The sequence below is a fragment of the Schistocerca piceifrons genome, chromosome X (assembly GCF_021461385.2).
Source record: "Schistocerca piceifrons isolate TAMUIC-IGC-003096 chromosome X, iqSchPice1.1, whole genome shotgun sequence".
NCBI classification, from domain to species: domain Eukaryota; kingdom Metazoa; phylum Arthropoda; class Insecta; order Orthoptera; family Acrididae; genus Schistocerca; species Schistocerca piceifrons.
This window is the reverse complement of record NC_060149.1, coordinates 438,466,561-438,486,134: the sequence shown is the minus strand read 5'-3', so window position 1 is coordinate 438,486,134 and position 19,574 is coordinate 438,466,561. Positions and strand designations below refer to the sequence as shown.

The window sequence follows — 19,574 nt, the reverse complement described above, 5'->3', positions numbered from 1 at the left end:
CGTCATGTTGATTGATTTCCATCGTCGCGAAATTTCCTTGTCGTTGTGATGCCCTACGGCAAGGAATTCCCAGGAAATCAGCCAACATCACGTGTACAGCATAGCCTAAATGAAATTTTAAACTAAATAGCCATTTCATGGCGAACCTGTCGGTTCGAAACAGGTAAGGGCACTATTTGTTCTTAATAGATTCCGTTATTACCAGTAGCCGGTTACTCTTCTTCATTTTAAGAATTAAACTCTATTTTGAAACAGCTTTTGTATACCATGTCAGTTTTTGACAAAACTGAATTACATTTATTGACCCCAAATGTCCCGTGCTGTGATTGACTGACAGAAGCAGTCCGAGCAGGTGCCATGTTATTCGTTCTGTATCTTTGCAAAACTTAAGTGCCATATTTGTCGGTTTTCATATTTTTATTTGCTTACTACGAAAATATGCAGTGTAAGTGCAGTATCGCATTAAAAGAGCTCTCCAAAACGCATCATTTTTTGGATCGATTTTCTGCAATGTCGGTAAATGTGCCGTAAGCGAATAAGACTTTTACCTTAATCGACTTCGATCGAAATAGTGTAGTTTAAGCTGACGTCGCATCTAGGGAATCAGTTTTGCACACTAGAAATGATCTGTAGCTATAAGGTTATGCGCAAACGTCAACAGTGAGAAAAAAAGGTCTAGATGCAATTTCAACAACAAAAATCCATCAAATACCGATAGCAGTAAATTGATACTTTCAGACTCGTGACATTTCCAAAAGAAAACGGGGTAAATGCATAATTACGCGATAGTTCGTAAAAACCACTAATTTTCCGTTATGACAGTAAAAATCGCCGATTTCCTGTTGCTTTTTGCATTATCGTTTACGCGAAATTTTCATGACCTTGCTGATATTAGATATTTGACGGCGTGAACACAGTGCTCTTTTATGTGAATGAGAATATAATTGTGTCATGGTAATTTTTTGCTGTAATGGGAACAAGAGGAGTCAGTACAAAAAGCACACTACTTAAGCTGTCATGTTGACAGTCGGCTGGGAAGTATTTATCTGTAGTGTCCCCCAAGATTCCATCTTAGAATCTCTGTTTTGTTGAGCATGCTAGCGACCTATCAGTAGCGTTGCTGAATTTTAATTTTTTAAAAGTGGAAACTGATAAAATTTTTTTGATAAATGACAAGTCAAGCATAGTTTTAGAAAGGACAGTTAATGAAACCTCCATGAAGATTGAGAAATGGTTTTTAGCCAATTAATTGTCATTAAACTTTGAAAAGACTCGCTGTGTTCATTCCACCTGACACCATTTTATTTCTGGAATTGATTACAAATTCGACTTAGAGAAACACGCAATACAAATAATTCTGAAACGCCTAAGCAAGTGTATCTGCAATATGATGCGATCAGATAAGGTGAAAATAATTGAAATGTGGCGTAAATTGTTTAATTTTCTTCAGTTACGTCATACGGTGTTGCATTTTGGAAAAACTCATTAGGAAAAGTAAGATAGTGTGTAACATGATTATTGGTAGTGTAAATTTAATAAAGCCCCGCATAAAACTGGCCAAATAATTGGGTATACTGTCAGCTAGAAGGGTATTGATTCTTTAATGAAATTTACAGTAAATGGGACAACTTATCCATTTTCTCAGTCAACAGCCTGGATGACAGAGTTAGCACTAGAAATAACGGAAACCTACATAAAGACTTACATACACTTATTTTGATCTGAAGTATACATTATTTAAGAACAGTTATTTTCAATAGTATACCAGAAATGGGGAAACGTTTATTTACTAGTTACGAACGAGGGTTGGAACTTATATAGTGGCAACTATTTATTCACAACCGATACAAAAGAGTTACTTTGTTTGCACCTGTTACTGTCCTTCAAAGTAATCACAAGAGTCGTGTAGAACCCGTTGCCAGCGATGTGGAAGACGTAGTATACCGTTAGCAGAGCCTGTTCTGTTGATGGTGCGAATGGAGCGGTCTACTGCCTGTCGAATCTCTGGAACAGTTCTGAAGTGAATGCCACTAAATGGTTCCTTCATCTTCGGAATCAAATCAAAGTCACAAGGACTTAAGTGCGAGGAGTATGGTGGATGGTACAGTACTTCCCAGTCCCATCGACCGAACAGAGCAGCCACAGCTAGCGCTGTATGCGCCCGTGCATTGTCGTGCAAAATGATGAGTGGGTTGCACAGAAAGTGTCGCCGCTTCTTGCACAAAGCTGGTAGCAGGTGATGCTCCGAAAATGGGCAGTAATACTGTGCACTGACGGTCTGCCGTGGAGGAACGTATTGCGTTAGGATAACAACATCACAGCCGTACACGAGAATCACCATAACTTTAGAGCGCTCCATTCGCACCATCAACAGAACAGACTCTGCTAACGGTATGCTACGCCTTCCACATAGCTGGCAACGGGTTCTACACAACGCAGGTGACTACTTTGAAGGACAGTAACAGGTGCAAACGCGTAACTCTTTTGTATCGACTGTGAATAAATAGTTGCCACTTTTTGATTTCCAACCCTCGTATGATTTAAGATGAGCCTTTAGGATTTATTGGACTGCCGAATTTCTTAAAACAACTAATAGTTATATAAATAATTTAATATAAGCTCTATCCAATATTCGATTCTTGCACGTCTGAAGTTAAGTAAATCGGGGAATTCGATCAGTAGCCCTTTTGGATGTTGGAATGGCGGACTTTCTGAAATGGACGTGCCGGTTCGAAAGTACTACTAGTTTATGACTTCAGAGACTTTGTGAACCACCGTGATCCACGAAGTATTTCTTCCGATACGGAAAACTGAATGTGCTGGAGTATGATTTATGGTGCCCCACGTGCAAGATGCGAAGAAGCTGGTATCAAATCGAGGATTCGTTAACTAGATGGAGGTGAGATTTTATGGAATAGACAGACTTGGCCAGGTCTAAGTAATGAAACAAGTTTACATTTGTTTTCATGGGAACTTGAAGAGTTGGCATTTTTGTGTGACTTTTGGCTATTGACTTTGATCTGTATTCTTGTTTTGTCATTGTAGACATTGCTAGGTGTGGTATCACGTTTCAGTGCCATCCCACGGGCGTGATAAAGCTGGCAACGGAATTACTTATTTCCCGACAGTGGTCGTGCGGGATCTGGCGGAGCCAAAGGTGCGCACCAGCTTAGCCACGCCTCCAGCGGCTGTGGACTCCGAGCGCCCTCTTCTGCCGCAGTATAGGACGTCTGGCGGTAAGCACGCAGCCCACTCGCGTTGGAGCCACGTCGCTACTGACGCTACGCAGATGCCGCCTAGTCGCGGCCCCGATACCCTATTTCGTGCTTTAGTTCAGAGAGCCTCATCCTTGTTTACATTGAGAGCTGAACTCTAATTCTTGCTGCATTATTTGTAATGAGTCTGCGTACGCTCGGAAAAATACAAATTACTTAAATCTTCTGTTTGCTGTGTTAACTTGTTCGCTAATCATTTCTGCTCTTGTCCAGTTTTCTTTGGACGACAGTAGCCGTAGCACTCTGTAGCCCCCCACTCCTTATCACTGTGTACGAAGACGTACACAACAGCAGGGACCAGCTGAAGGCAAGTTATGGACTGATAGCTGTGTACATATTCCAGCCCAGAGGACGGACATCGAGTAGTTAAGTAGCTAAAGGGTTTTACACTACTGGCCATTAAAATTGCTACACCAAGAAGAAATGCAGATGACAAACGGGTATTCATTGGACAAATATAATATACTAGAACTGACATGTGTTTACATTTTCACCCGATTTGGGTGCATAGATCCTGAGAAATCAGTACCCAGAACAACCACCTCTGGCCGTAATAACGGTCTTGACACGCCTGGGCATTGAGTCAAACAGAGCTTGGATGGCGTGTACAGGTACAGCTACACATGAAGCTTCAACACGATACCACAGTTCATCAAGAGTAGTACGTACGATTTGCATTAGGCCGTTCAAACTGCATGATTGGCCGTCATCAAGAGTAGTGACTGGCGTATTGTGACGACCCAGTTGCTCGGCCACCATTGACCAAACGTTTTCAATTGGTGAGAGATGTGGAGAATGTGCTGGCCAGGGCAGAAGTCGAACATTTTCTGTATCCAGAAAGGCCCGTACAGGACCTACAACATGTGGTCGTGCATTATCCTGCTGAAATGTAGGGTTTCGCAGGGATCGAATGAAGAGTAGAGCCACGGGTCGTAACACATCTGGAATGTAACGTCCACTGTTCAAAGTGCCGTCAATGCGAACAAGAGGTGACCGAGACGTGTAACCAATGGCACCCATACCATCACGCCGGGTGATACGCCAGTATGGTGATGACGAATACACGCTTCCAATGTGCGTTCACCGCGATGTCGCCAAACACGGATGCGAACATCATGATGCTGTAAACAGAATCTGGATTCATCCGAAAAAATGACGTTTTGCCATTCGTGCACCCAAGTTCGTCGTTGAGTACACCATCGCAGGCGCTCCTGTCTGTGATGCAGCGTCAAGGGTAACCGTAGCCATGGTCTCCGAGCTGATAGTCCATGCTGCTGCAAACGTCGCCGAACTGTTCGTGCAGATGGTTGTTGTCTTGCAGACGTCGCCATCTGTTGACTCAGGGATCGAGACGTGGCTGCACGATCCGTTACAGCCACACGGACAAGATGCCTGTCATCTCGACTGCTAGTGATACGAGGTCGTTGGGATCCAGCACGGCGTTCCATATTACCCTCCTGAACCCACCGATTCCATATTCTGTTAACAGTCATTGGATCTCGACCAATGCGAGCAGCAATGTCGCGACACGATAAACTGCAATCGCGATAGGCTACAATCCGACCGTTATCAAAGTCGGAAACGTGATGGTACGAATTTGTCCTCCTTACACGAGGCATCACAACAGCGTTACACCAGGCAACGCCGGTCAACTGCTGTTCGTGTATGAGAAATCGGTTGGAAACTGTGGTGTGTGTACTGTAAGACCTTCGGTACACACACCATCAGATTAGTTGACTTGTCGCTCTAACGAAGTAGGCGAATGTCAGCAATATGTCTCGTGGTTCTATCGTGGCGTGTTTATCTTCTGCCGTTAGGTCAGACGATAGAAATGCCACTTGCAAGCTTAGAGTAGCAGATTGACAGTGACCAACTTTAAACAGAACTTGATTAATTTTCACACACATTTATTAAAATAATAAAAAGCATAGATATTACGTAACTTGATTGTGGATGCTGTTTACAACTGACAATCTGAAGTTACTTTGGTCTTGGTAAGTTAATCTTATTCTCACGTATCTCTGATACTTGACAAAGTGTCTATACATTTCTCTTCATGGCCATGTACAGGAATATGATAATCTTATTAGGCGCAGACTGAAACTTGACTATAGACTGGTACAGACAAATGCAGACTAAAGCAGACTGATGCACACTGACTAATCGGAGGTCTGTACACTTGTTATAATACCTCGCGCGTTCAGGTATCACTGCGCGAGTGTGATCCGCGAGGAGAAAAGGTTCTACGTTAGCAGCAATCTCATTGGCTGCGTTACATATTAATACACAGATTGGCGGAAGCAGAATTTGGTCCGTCTCTAAGGCAGCGCCATCTCGTAGTGCGGAGAAGGACGAGCGCTGCGCCTGCGCTGTTGTGCTTAGCGGGGCGCGCTCTAGTGGGAAAGTTGTTTACGCGCTGACTACGCGGAACTATGTACACAACAGAAACTTTCCTCATGTCAGCACTTTAAAGGTGTCGCCACCAGCGCCAACCCTTTGTGAATGCTCTGAAAAGCTAATCATTTGCATATCACAGCATCTTCTTCCTGTCAGTTCAATTTCGCGTCTGTAGCACGTCATCTTCGTGGTGCAGCAATTTTAATGGCAAGTAGTGTAATTATTGACATTGGAGGAGTGAGAAGTTTAGGCATGTCTCGCGGGTCAAAGTGAGTTTGTCGACCCTTACTTAGGCCGATTTAAAATGTGAGCAATGCAGAGCCAGTTCCTTCTCCTTATCCTTTCCCGTATGTAGTAGGGTTCCTTCTCTAGTGACCTAGAAATCGATGGAACGTCAGAATTCTATCTTTCCTGCTTTCGTTCAATGCTTCGCTTTCCCAGTACCAACAAAACTACACAACCACACATTGTTAGTTGTTGGTAACTTTCAAGTAGTGCAGTTTATCTATAGAGAAGGTGATCGAAAGTTGTGAGGTAGGCCAGTATTTGGTTTGATTCGCTGACTAACCTGGTCGGCGGTGTAGTAGGCGGAGGAGCCGCGCGCGGCGGCGGCAGCGTGCACGTTGGCGCGGATGACGCTCTCGCGGTTGGCGTACAGCTGGCGCAGCAGCGCCGACGCGGGCAGCGGGCCGGCCGCCGTCGCCTGGTGCGCGCCGTGCGCCCCCAGGTGATGCGCGCCGATCCACTGGATCGTACTCCGCTGCTGCTGCTGCTGCTGCTGCTGTTGCTGCTTCAGAAGCGCGTCCGTGCTGAAGTCCGTCGGCTGCTGCTGCTGCTGCTGTGGTGGCGTGGCCGCCGGGAGGTGCTTCGACATGGCGTGCTCCAGGTCTTTCACCGACGTACCGCCGCCCCCTGCTCCACCACCACCTGTCAGTATCGAAGTTGCGTTAGTCTTCTTCGTGAGATCCTGGCAGGGGCGCCAGATGAAATTTGGAAGCTGTTGTGGATCTTATACGAAATCCTGTTAGAGATAGTGAAATACAGGGGTTGGACGAAAATATGAAAACACCGCGAGAAATGCATGCTTGAACATAAACGCAAATGCTACTCAAGCTTGCAGGTTTGCTTCCGTGACCAAAGCAACCGAAGTGTTTCGTGTTTCAAGAGCCACCGTAGCATAAGATTTATACCGCATTAAGGGAAAGTGGAAAAGCATCATCTGCCAAGTCAAAATCAGAACAAAAATGTGTATTGAGTGAAAGTGACAGACCGTCACTGGAGAAGATGGTGACGAAAACTATGAGAATGAGTGTTGCAAAAGACACTGCAAAATTGAATGTCGTACTCGCGAACTCTGTCAGAACAAAAACAACACGAAGGGACCTCCAGGAGCAGGGAATTCCAAAACCACTCATCACTGAAGCAAATGCCTGCAACACGAAAACTGAAGTCATAAAACTTGGACCATAGAGCAGTGGAAGAAAATAATGTGGTCGGATGAGTCTTGATTCACACTGTTTCCAACTTCTGGCCGTGTTTACGTCCCAACATGGCGGGAGTTCTGTGATGATTTGGGCAACTGTATTGTGATATTGCATGAGTCCCATGGTTACTCTACAAGGTCGCATTACTGCCAGGGGAGATTGTGTGACCATTCTGGCTGATTAGGTCTATCCTATGGTACAACGTTTCTTCCCGAATGGTGATGCTGCGACAAGACTCCAACATCTGGAAGCGCCTCCGCAGCTTAATAATTAGAGTGTGTGACTGCTACGCAAAGGACACAGATTCCGTTGCCAGTACTGCCAGGGATTTGTCCTTGATGGGTGGACTGGAAAAGGCTGCAGATTCGTGATGCCAGTTAACTTTATTAACAAGTAGCGGCTTAAATAGATGGCAACCTGACAAAGGCTTAGAGAGCAGTATGGTGGATGCTGGCTGCTGGAGGCTGTCACTTCAGTGAAGTATTCGTCATTGCTGTGCTAACTCTCTCTGGACGTTCAGGAGACTGCTCTTACACCAATAATTAGGTACCTACCATCTAAATGTGAATTATTAAGGAGTCCCAGAAGAGGTTCTGGCTAAAGTTATTGAAAACCATGAACTGTTCCACAAAGTCTGTATGGCATATCAGATGTTCTAATTGATTTCTAAGTAATTCGGTGGAATTTAGCCCTTGTGACTCGAAAGAGTGCTAGGATCTTAGCAGGTATCGTCAAGTGAACTTTTGTAGTGTCATACCCCAGCATCTGATTGCTGTATGAAACTTGCCTGCTATTGCTGTTATTAGTCTTTCTTATGAGATACTTGCAGCGTCGGGTGGTGGAACAGGTTGCGCTCAGTCTCGTGATGCCAACTGAGGAGCTAACAGAGTGAGAAATAGTGTCTCCTAGGAGTGGGAAACGGACATCGACGGATAGAGCGACATGCTGGTCCCATGCCCCTCCATACCACATCCGAATATCACCAATGGCAGAGGATGACACGGCGGATGGTCGGTATCGAATGGCCCGTCAGGACCAGCAAGCGGAGCTATTGGTGATAATCAGGTAAAAGGTAGGCCAATTGTACAAGGAATGCTTCAACAGGCGCCAGAGAAATCCTCGAATCAGGCTTAGAGCACTCCACACACAGTGTGAGTGGCCGTGAAAGTGCGAGTGGTGCAGTGACGAAGTTCGTGAAGCAGATGTATTGTATCGGAGTAAACTGTCGCCTTCGCCAGCATCACCCACACAGTCACGACCATTTTCTAGGGCCACTGTTGATTTGAACAGTCACAAATAATGTACAAGAAGGCACTTTCAACGTTTATCAGTGTTTAAGCAGTAGTATTTTTTAATTTAGTAGAGCTCTGTTCTTCTGGTTTGTTTAGAAAACGCAAGTGACGTGGAGTATAGGGAATTTAGAATTGTAGTTAGTCTCAGAAACCATTCGCGGATTCCACAAATTTTGCGGAATCTACCGACGGCAGAAGACGTGGTTGCTCTAACAATCGATGTAGTGATTGCTACTAACAATGGGAGTAGATCCCTGCTGGCGTATGAGCAGACCTGAAGCGTTTTACAGGGCACTCACATAACCAGCGTCCCTTGTGAACGCTGAAATCCTCACGGTCTGCAAAGAGAGCGATTAGCGATGTCTGGAACGGCATCATGTCTAGGGTCACGTACAACAATGTGTATTGTCCAAGCATACTGTGATGGCTGCGATCTATAATGATGGCATCTTAAATGGAATGTGCGTCTACTTCGTTCCATCTGAAAGATGATTATGCCTGTTCCAAAGAGGGTTTGTCTAGTGGACGACTACCTGAAGAAATCAGGCGCCTATAGATACCATCTCGTTTTTCGTTTTTCGGTTGAAAATGCTTGTGACAATCTAGCTCGAAGGACTGTAGACTTAATACCGCCACCGCGGACCACTGCTGACATCCAGAGGGTGTTAGTCCAACGATATGATTTGCAGTAGTGTTGTTGTGCATCTTGTATTTCCAAGCAAAGGCATCGCATCTCATACTGACGGACAAACACCACACCCATTAAGTGCACACATGGCTGGTTTTCTGCAACATTTCGTGTTCATGTCACTTGTCACGTATCATAGTACTGCCAAGACACGTTAGTGGTCACGTTGTCGCCACATAACAGGTTTCTCGTACATCTCGGTGATACCTTAACTCATGGTCACAAGTTTATTCTCAGGATAGTAGAAGATATCCGAGCGAAATTTCGTACAAGCGACCCTAAATATTATCTCAGCTATGGTTTTATAATGGGTTTGTGAGTACAGGTTCTCTGCAGGGAGCGTCAATATATATAGGAACACGCCGGGGTGTTCGGAGGAACAAAGTAAGTATACAAACTCATTTTCGGCATTATTTTGAAACGCCTTGTGGAGCTCTTGAAAGAAGCCATATAACATTATAGCACTTGTTAAAATTAGAAGTAAAACTTTTCAGAGACTTGTATGAAAAGATTTCCCAATGAATCCTCCAACTGCATCTCGACAACTTCACTTTCAGGCGCAACCAGCGATACCTTTCTATCATTCCAGTAAACACTCAGACACCCAAGTATTCCGTCCCGGAAATCCACAAGCGTCCAATCCGCCTAAATGAAACAGCGTTAAGACAAGGAAATTGATTATTAGTTGACCTTTCCAATCTGGCACTCGAAAAGATAAAGCGGGAGTTCAACAAAGAGAAATTTCAGGGTGCTCAAATCGACAATGAGAATATTACCTATCTGGCCTGTGCGGATGACATTTGCCTAATAGAATGCGCACAAGAAGAACTCAAAGGAAATGTTAAGACCATGGAACTAGTGGCACCGATATTCTGGCAACAAATTAGAACTGAAACACTTTTTTTTTCCGTGTGGCTAAGGCCTCCCGTCGGGTAGACCGTTCGCCTGGTGCAAGTCTTTCGAGTTGACGCCACTTCGGCGACTTGCGTGTCGATGGGGATGAAATGATGATGATAAGGACAACACAACACTCAGTCCCTGAGCGGAGAAAATCTCCGACCCAGCCCGGAATCGAACCCGGGCCGTTAGGTATGACATTACGTCGCGCTGACCACTCAGCTACCAGGGGCGGACACTGAAACATTGACTAAATGCCCATTGAAAGAAAGTTCCATAACTCACAAGATCTGACAGTGAACTATTTCAGTTAAAAGCGTGTGAAAGGATTCGAATATCTTGGGTCAGTTTTTAGTGAAGTAAGGTGATATCAACTTAAGCAGAGATTAGAGTAAGACTGTAGCCAGGAAACAGATCGTATTACTCTCTAAATCCTGTATTAAAATCTAGAAACGTATCTAAACAACTACAACTAAGACTATATAAAATATCAATATGGTTATCAACTCTGGAGTAGTCGAAAGAATGACGTTAACCGACTGCTAACATTTGAGAGTACGGCCTCGGACAAATATATTGCACGGTCTGGGATATAACTGGTGGAGAATAGAGAAGGCGCACAATCTAGAACTAGAAGAGCTATACAAGGAGGCTAACATCGTTGTAATATGAAAAGCAAAAGACTCCAATGGGCTGGACACGTAGAGAGAATGGAAACAACGAGACAGCGCAAAAGTGCAATGGATCTCGTCCGGCAGCAGACTAGTGGGAAGACCCAGGAAGAGGTGGATGGATGGAGTAAGACAAGACTTGTTGCAGTTGGGAGTCTTAGGGAACTGGAGGCTGACAGCAAAAGACAGAAGCAGATGGAGAGCCTTAACTGTAATGTCGCGCAGTCATGTGGGTCTGATTGCTAAAAGTAACCAAATAAAGGAATACTCGATGAAAAAAGTAACCTGCAACCCTCAGCTAGTAACCTTACAAAAGAGAGCCCAAATTAGACTACAACTACTAACCAACCATCATCTATACACATAAAACCCGAGTCTGCTCCTTTCCTACTATGCCCCTGCAGCACAAACTTCCGCTCCCACCAAATCCTGGAAGAACATGCACTTGACATCGCTTTCGGTATCCGACTATCTTCTCCCACTCGTATCCTGGAGCAGCTCATAAAGTTCCAACATCTAGAACACCATCGCCTCTCCTACATCTCACGTAAAATTGATTCCCAACAACCCTATAGTCTTCTCCATCCTTGAAAGCCAGTAGGCCGTTCCTCTAAGAGCACATTCCACCTTCTCTTTATCTCCAAACACACTATGAGCTTTTCCAAAACAATTCTAGTCACCTTCCACTCTCAGACCATGAACTGATCCCTGCAATTTCTTCTTCCTTGGAACCATAACCTACTCTAACCATCGTAAATAAAAATTCTTTGCCCAGCTGACATCCCACTCAACATCTACACCCCTCCTATCACTTCCCTCCCAGATTTTTTTTCTATAGGATGAAAATTATTTAAACCCACAAACTTTGGCAAGTTGCACAGGATACCGAAAAAAATATACTTTTCTTTAATGTCATATTTTCCTGTGAGGATTTTTTAAATTAACTGAACTAATAGACTCTGGGAGGTTGCATGAGACAATGAAAACACTTTTTCTAATGTTTTTCCCGTGAGGACAAAAAGTTATACAAACAAGTTTTTAATTCTTTATTATCAAGAGATAAAAACATTAACAAAACACAATTACCTCATTTGAAGTAGAGGTTCAAAAATGCCTCCATTGACTTGTAAACAAAGGTTACACCGGCACGTCATGTTCTATCTAACACGGTCAAAGACTGCAGGAGTGTCCTTAATTCTTACTGCTGCAGCTGCTGCTGCCGGTATCTGGGCAATAAGGTCCTCTTCTGATTCAACAGGGGCTTTGTAAACAAGGTTGCGCATTTCACGTCACACAGAAAAGCCAAGAGATGTCAAATAGGGAATCGAGTAGGTTATGGTACAGGACTACCACTGCCAATTCACTTTTCTGGAAATTGTCCGTTTAAGAATCGACGCACAGGACGACCAAAATGTGCCGGCGCCGCGTAATGCTGGAACAAAGTGCGCTGTCTTTTAGCGAGTGGCACGTCACCCAACAACTCTGACAATGGTCTGGGGAGGAAACAATAATAATGCCTGTCATTTAATGGCCTAGATAGAAGATACAGCCCAATTAAACAGTCACCGACAACATCTGCCCACACATTCAAGTAGAACGGCGACTGACGAGCGCGAGTAAATGTGACATGTAGATTAATCTCACTCGAAACATGCGAATTGTGGATGTTGAAAACCCAATCTCGCCCAAACGTTCCTTCACCTGTTAACACTACAGAGGACAGAAAACGTAGGATGCGTTTGACATTGTTCCATGCAAATACGAAAACTGTGCTCTGAGAGGATAATTGTATGTTTCTAGGTCGTGCGCTCTCTGTAAGTGAAATGGATTCTCATAAAGGACATTTCTGACATTAGTCTGATCCGTCCTCATGTTATGCATAATTTAACGAGTGCTCAGAGCGATTATGCGATTAAAAATGCTCATAGGTAATTTGCTATACGAGAAAAAGCTTCATCTACATCTACATCTACATACCTAGTCCGCAATCCACCATACGGTGCGTGGCGGAGGGTACATCGTACCACAACTAGCATCTTCTCTCCCTGTTCCACTCCCAAATAGAACGAGGGAAAACTGACTGCCTACATGCCTCAGTACGAGCCCTAATCTCTCTTATCTTATCTTTGTGGTCTTTCCGCGAAATGTAAGTTGGCGGCAGTAAAATTGTACTGCAGTCAGCCTCAAATGCTGGTTCTCTAAATTTCCTGAGTAGCGATTCACGAAAAGAACGCCTCCTTTCCTCTAAAGACTCCCACCCGAGTTCCTGAAGCATTTCCGTAACACTCACGTGATGATCAAACCCACCAGTAGCAAATCTAGCAGCCCGCCTCTGAATTGCTTCTATGTCCTCCCTCAATCCGACCTGATAGGGATCCCAAACGCTCGAGCAGTACTGAAGAATAGGTCGTATTAGTGTTTTATAAGCGGTCTCATTCACAGATAAACCACATCTTCCCAAAATTCTACCAATGAACCGAAGACGACTATCCGCCTTCCCCACAACTGCCATTACATGCTTGTCCCACTTCATATCGCTCTGGAATGTTACGCCCAAATATTTAATCGACGTGACTGTGTCAAGCGCTACTCTACTAATGGAGTATTCAAACATTACAGGATTCTTTTTCCTATTCATCTGCATTAATTTGCGTTTATCTATATTTAGAGTTAGCTGCCATTCTTTGCACCAATCACAAATCCTGTCCAAGTCATCCTCCTACAGTCACTCAACGACGACACCTTCCCGTACACCACAGCCAATAATTGTTTTGGTGTCCCATGCAACCTCCTAGAATTCTCCGGTTTAAATAATTTTCACCCTGTATGTAACATCTTCCTCCAGCACTTCCCACATCCCAGTAGTTACAATTAGCAGGAGCCCCGTCATATTATGCTCGTAATAAAAAGAATGTACACCAAATCACAATCATCTTTTCATAAACATCGTCGCGTATTTTACCTTCTTAAACATTGATATTCAAATTGTAAATTTTATAATACAATGGCAGAAGAAGGGCAATTTGACCGATGGCAGCCCGCCCCCAATAGGGGGACTAGATAACTGTAAAATAATTTTAAAATCTAAGAAACTGGAAGCACTTATCAGGATGATCGCTTTGCGCCCTGACACTAGTAGGCAACCTTCGTTTCGATATCGCTGGCGTTTTTGCAATAGCCGAGGTCAGAGTTGAGAGAACTGGCGCTTACCTGGGGGCCCGGGCTGGCCGTCGGGGTCGTCGGGCTTGGGGCTGTGATCGGAGGGCAGCGCGGCCGCCGCCGACGACGAGTGGCAGGACGAGGACGCGGGGCTGAGCACGGCCGCTCGCTTGGCCGCCGCCGCCGCCATCGCCACCGCCGCCGCCGCCGACGCCGCCACCGACGCCGCCGCCGCAGCCGCCGCCGCTGCCGCCGACGAGTCCTCGTCGTCCTCGTCGTCTTCGTCGGAGCTGCAGCAGCTGCTGTCCTCGTCAGAAAGCAGCTTGCGCTTGTGCGGGCGTCCGCGCGTCGCCGCCAGCTTCTTGAGCGCGCGGATGCTCAGCCCGCCGCCGAGCTGCGGCAACGTACAAAACACCCTCTCACTCACACCTTATCGGCACAGCGCAGCGAGCTGACTGCCTACTTCGAGGAAGATGACGGGGAGAACGAAAGACAATTTACAGTGTGACGTCAGGGTCGTTGGAAATGGGCCATTCGCTAAGATTGAAGACTGTCACATTCTATTCATCAGGAACTTGAATAAGGTCCGCTAAGCTCTTCATCCCATCTCATATTGTAATTCCTATCGAACTCATCCATTTTGTTTGGGATTAAAAAAAAAAAAAGGTTCAGTTGGCTCTGAGCACTATGGGACTTAACATCTGAGGTCATCAGTCCCCTAGAACTTAGAACTACTTAAACCTAACTAACCTAAGGACACCACACACGTCCATGCCCGAGGCAGGATTCGAACCTGCGACTGTAGCGGTCTCGCGGTTCCAGACTGTAGCGCCTAGAACCGCTCGGCCACCCCGGCCGGCGTTTGGGATTAATTCGAGTTTGATTTTCGATGTTTTCAGACTTGATAAATAATCAGTTCTTTACATTTTCCATATCGTTAAATGTAAGTTTTATATACGGTACAGTAAGATTAATGTGACAACAGCCTATGTTCGAAGTCAACGAGCGATAATCACTCACAGACGGCAGGTGGCAGCACTAGGAGGGGGACGTCGTAAACAGTGAAGTCGTTGCCGTGATGCGGAGACGCAGAGTTTTAGGTAACATCTCGAAGTGCATGATTATTGGCTTACGGGCCAAGGGTGGAAGGATTTCCGAAACGGCTGAGTTTACAAACTGTTCGCGTGCCGCCGTGGTTAAAGTACACCGTGCATGGCAAAATCGGTGCCGAGGCAACTGTGATGCACTACGGGCTATAGATGACAGGGGTGAACGACGGTTGCGGAAATGTGCGAATAGACTTGTAACTGTCAAGCAACTGATAGCCAAGGGGCTACCAATAGCGCCTTCTCAAGGACTGTTCAGCAAACGTTGCTGTATATGGGTCTCCACAGCAGGTGCTTGGCTCGTGCACCCATGGTAACTGCTGTTCATCACCGACGAAGGCTAGAATTTGCTCGACAGTATCGCAACTGGACGTACACTGAGCGGCGGCAGGTGACCTTTCCAGATGAATAACTTTTTATTCTCCATTGGACAGATGACCGTCGACGTGTGCGGCGTGAAACGTCTGAAAGGAAACACTCTGGAACCAGGAGGGAACGTTATGATATAGAAAATGTTATCGTGGTATTCCCTGGGTGAACTAGTTATTCTGGAAGGTACAATGGATCAACACAAGTATGCATGTATCCTCGAGGACAATGTCCACCCGTACATGCTGTTTGTTTCTCCTCGGCCCGATAGCGTATATCAGCAGGACAATGCAACATCTCACACAGCTAGCACTGTACATTCGTCATTCTAAGAGCACCAGGATGAGTTTACCGTACTCCCCTGGGGACCAAACTCCTCGGATTCAAACCTAGTCGAGAATCTGTTGGACCACCTCGATCGCGCCGTTCGAGGCATGGATCCACAACCGAGAAATGTAGCTCAGCTGACCACGGCTCTGAAGTCGGCATGGCTCCACATCCTGTCAGTACCTTCCAGAACCTCAGTGACACTCTTCCTGCAGGTCTCACAGCGGCCTGTGCTACAACTGGTGGTTACTCAGTCTCTTGACAGGTGGTCAAGTTAGTGTGAGTGGGCAGGGTATATTCATATATTCCTTAGACACAAATTTCGACTTAGTTGTTATACAATTTCAGTACACAATCAGACCAATTGAGGGGCAAAGACGATTGGCAGAGGCTCTTCAGCCAAAGGTTTAACACGCTTAACAAAGTTTTAATTATACAAAACAGCTGAAACAAGTTCTGTTTTAAGCCGTACATTGATGAAGATATTTTTATGATTTAAATTAAATGATTTTACACAATAATGGAAGCTGAAGTTGATGCTTCCATGCTATAGTGACGATGCTGGTGGTGCATAAAAATGGTCATGTTCCTGATGGAGGTGATATGATGAATACTACAATGGGACCTTGTAGAACCATAGAAAGCAGCTTATAGTTATCGAGGGAGAGGATGGATAAGGGAGAAAGTGGTCGGATTGGGTCATGTGGAGAGTTGTTGACTCGGGCTGGAAAGAAGGGTGTATCGCGAGAGACATTTCTTCTTTGGGCAAGATATGGAGGTGCATGGAAGGTAGGACGTGGATGCAGTGTCGCAGCAGGGTACCTCGGTTGGTGGTTAGTGGGTGGGTTAGAGGGTGCTGGGTTAGGTTTTCTGATTAATGTATTGAGTACGAAGGTGCTCCAAGAGGAGAAGAAGATGGGGTAAATTGATGAGCTTTGATACAGAACGCGAGTTGAGGATAGTATGCGAACATGGAAGGCGAGGCGATGAGCAGATTTTCTATGATATCTAGGAGTTTGTAGGATTTGTAAAATGCAGAGATCAAGAAAACAATGGCATTAATTAGGATTGGGTGGCTGTGGGATTTGTAAGTGAGGAAAATAGTAGAAGGATGCAGGTCTAGGATCGCACGGTTAGTAGTTTCAGTGAGTGTCCGGCGTTTGTGATGGGTGATAAGGGGGTGTGCAATTCACATTACTTTTCTGTCGAGTGTTAGTCCTAAATGCTTTAGTGTGCTAGTGAGAGGAATAGATTAGTTGCAGATGGAGAGATGAGGAAACCTAGACCACGGGAAGGATGAGTAGTGCGGCCAAAGATGATGGCATAGAGGAATTGGAGCCTGTGCCGGGTATCTAGGTATGCAGAGACGTGAGCATAATGCCGGGGATAGGTGAGGGTTGTACGACTAGTAATGCCTGCAGTGTACAGGATGTAAATGAGAGGGGAAAGGGCAAAGTCTTGAGACACACCGGTAGGTGTGGTTGGTTCTGTCTTACGTAGGTCGAAGGAGGACAAATGATGCTATAAAGAATACATAGTTAACTGGTAGGGCATAGGTTACTTGAAGAACCAACATAATAAAAACCAACTTCATTAACTGACAATTTTTTTTAGTATTTTATCACGTCATATTTGTTTACATGCACAGGCTTTCATTGCCTTCCTCTGTCACTGTCGTCAGGAGTTAGTTGTCACACCAATAGGCTGTGTGATACTTTCATATGTAGTAGTCCAAATTACGTCATGGAGACATCACGAATTCACGAAACTTCCATACTTTCGTATGCTACCAGGGTTATATTTGATGCCATGCACCTACATATTGGGAGTCTGTCATCAAAGAAACCATTGAGATCAGAAAATACAACTTTAGCCGAGACAGTAGCTGCATCCTTAGAAGTGCATGGAAAACACACCCGATGGTAAAAGGCTACAAAGAAATAAGCTGGGTTATCCATCATATGAAGCAATCGCATCTCAACTAAGGTTCCTCCATCACCGACATCGACATAATTCCTGGTACCGTATCAAAGCTCCTGAGCCGTGCTTTGGTTATGGAACGACTTTGGGATTTGTCACATAGCTACAGGTTCTTTGATGTCTCTGTACGTGGCACCTTTGCGGTGCCTCGAGCGGAAGTTAAACGCGCGCGTAGCTCACACTGGAAGTCTGCTGCGGGTTGACTGGTGAGAAGTTTATCTGGATCGCATCCTGAGATTGCTAAACTGTGGATGTGCGCTCGCCATGTTTGGATGGCTGATGTTTACTTTGAGGAGTGTCTCTAACCCTACTGGAGAGTCGCCGGTAATACGGACGTGCTCTAGTTAAACATTTATTCGGCTGTAAGAGGGCTTCCATTTTATCTTGTTCTGTTAGTGAGCACCTGGTCTAGAAAGACTTTCTTTTACCTGAACTACTGGTGCATGTGTTTTGTATGTTTAGGTATATTAAAAATGTTTTCATTGTCAGTTAACGTTGATTTAGAAAGATTAGCCTTTACCTGCACTACTGGTTCCTGAACTCTCTGGGTTTAGGTTCATTAAGACTTTTCCTTGTAAGTTAAGATTAAAAGTCCCATATGTGTGTTGTAATTTATACAGTTATGTAAATTCTGGTCTGTTAATCCCATGACTGACGGGTCAAACGAACTCTGTTGTCTACCCTCATTTTCTTTGTCATGGTTGAAGGCCTGTGCGCTATTTGCCATTAATATGTTATGTAAATTTAATTTATTTTCTGTATGTATATTTTAGAATCTGTACTGAATCGAGCAACCGTTCGGGATGTGGGCCTAGTTCAAACTGGTTACCGTTAATTTGTTTAATCCACACGTTTCAGTCCCTTTATTTGCCTTGGATTTATCTTTGGTTGCTCTTGTGAATAACTGCTTATGTTTGTTGATTTGCTAATGTTCAACATGTTATTTTAAAGTCCGTGTAGAAGTTGCATACTCTGCTACCTCGAAAGTTTTTTTTTTTAATGTTTCAAGCGTATGCACATTGTGGTCTTTGTAATATTGACTCCCAAGTAGCCAAAACTGCTGTCAGAACCAATAATTACCTCTGGGGTGATTTTCTAGTATTTATAGAGTTCAAAGAGTTTGTTTAGTTTTGATTACAAGAAATAAATCCTCTATACTACTACAGAAATTTTAATTTAAGGTTTTTTGTTTATCATATTTCCATGAGATTAATGGTTCCTAATTGTTTATGTTAAACTCGGCCTATGTGGGGAATAAGTGATGCTCATCTTTGTTGATGTTAAATTTGGCCTCTGTGTTTAATAAATATGTTAAAACAATTATTTAATTTATGGTTCAAATGGCACTGAGCACTATGGGACTTAACTTCTGAGCTCATCAGTCCCCTAGAACTTAGAACTACTTAAGCCTAACTAACCTAAGGACATCACACAAATCCATGCCCGAGGCAGGATTCGAATCTGCGACCGTAGCGGTCGCGCGGTTCCAGACTGTAGCGCCTAGAAACGCTCGGCCACCCCGGCCGGCATTTAATTTATGCTCAGCACCTTACTACCTCCAGATCCTTGCTCATTATCATATTAGTTCCGTGGCTTCGTGTCACCCCCATGACATAATTCGGCCAACTATATACGAAAGTCCCACACGGCCTATTAATACGACAGTTAACTCCTGGCGGCGACGATGACGACGTCAACGACTATTTCGACGACAGAGGAAGTCGTTGAAAACTTGAGCATGCAAACAAATATGACGCAAAAAGAAAGCTAAAAACACTTATAATTGCGTAGGCTTCCGCGTCCAGTCAGTCGACATAAAAGTTTTCTGGGTATCGTACCGCGTCAAAATGTATAAAACGCGGTAGCAGACCCAAAAAACTTTTATGTCGACTAAAGACACTTATTCAAGACAATCGCCGAGTAAAACCA

The 19,574-nt window shown here is 44.6% G+C and overlaps 1 protein-coding gene across 1 annotated transcript in view; it reads right to left on the bottom strand.

The window, feature by feature from the left end:
• The window catches only part of LOC124721602 (protein trachealess-like), a 309,705-nt gene that overhangs the window by 13,868 nt on the left and 276,263 nt on the right, over nt 1–19,574 (bottom strand). The window contains exons 11-12 of the mRNA XM_047246653.1: nt 13,915–14,257; nt 6,241–6,599 (exon numbers count right to left, since the gene is read on the bottom strand). Of these exons, the coding sequence (XP_047102609.1) occupies nt 6,241–6,599; nt 13,915–14,257 (702 nt within the window). The remainder of the gene's footprint in view (nt 1–6,240; nt 6,600–13,914; nt 14,258–19,574) is intronic.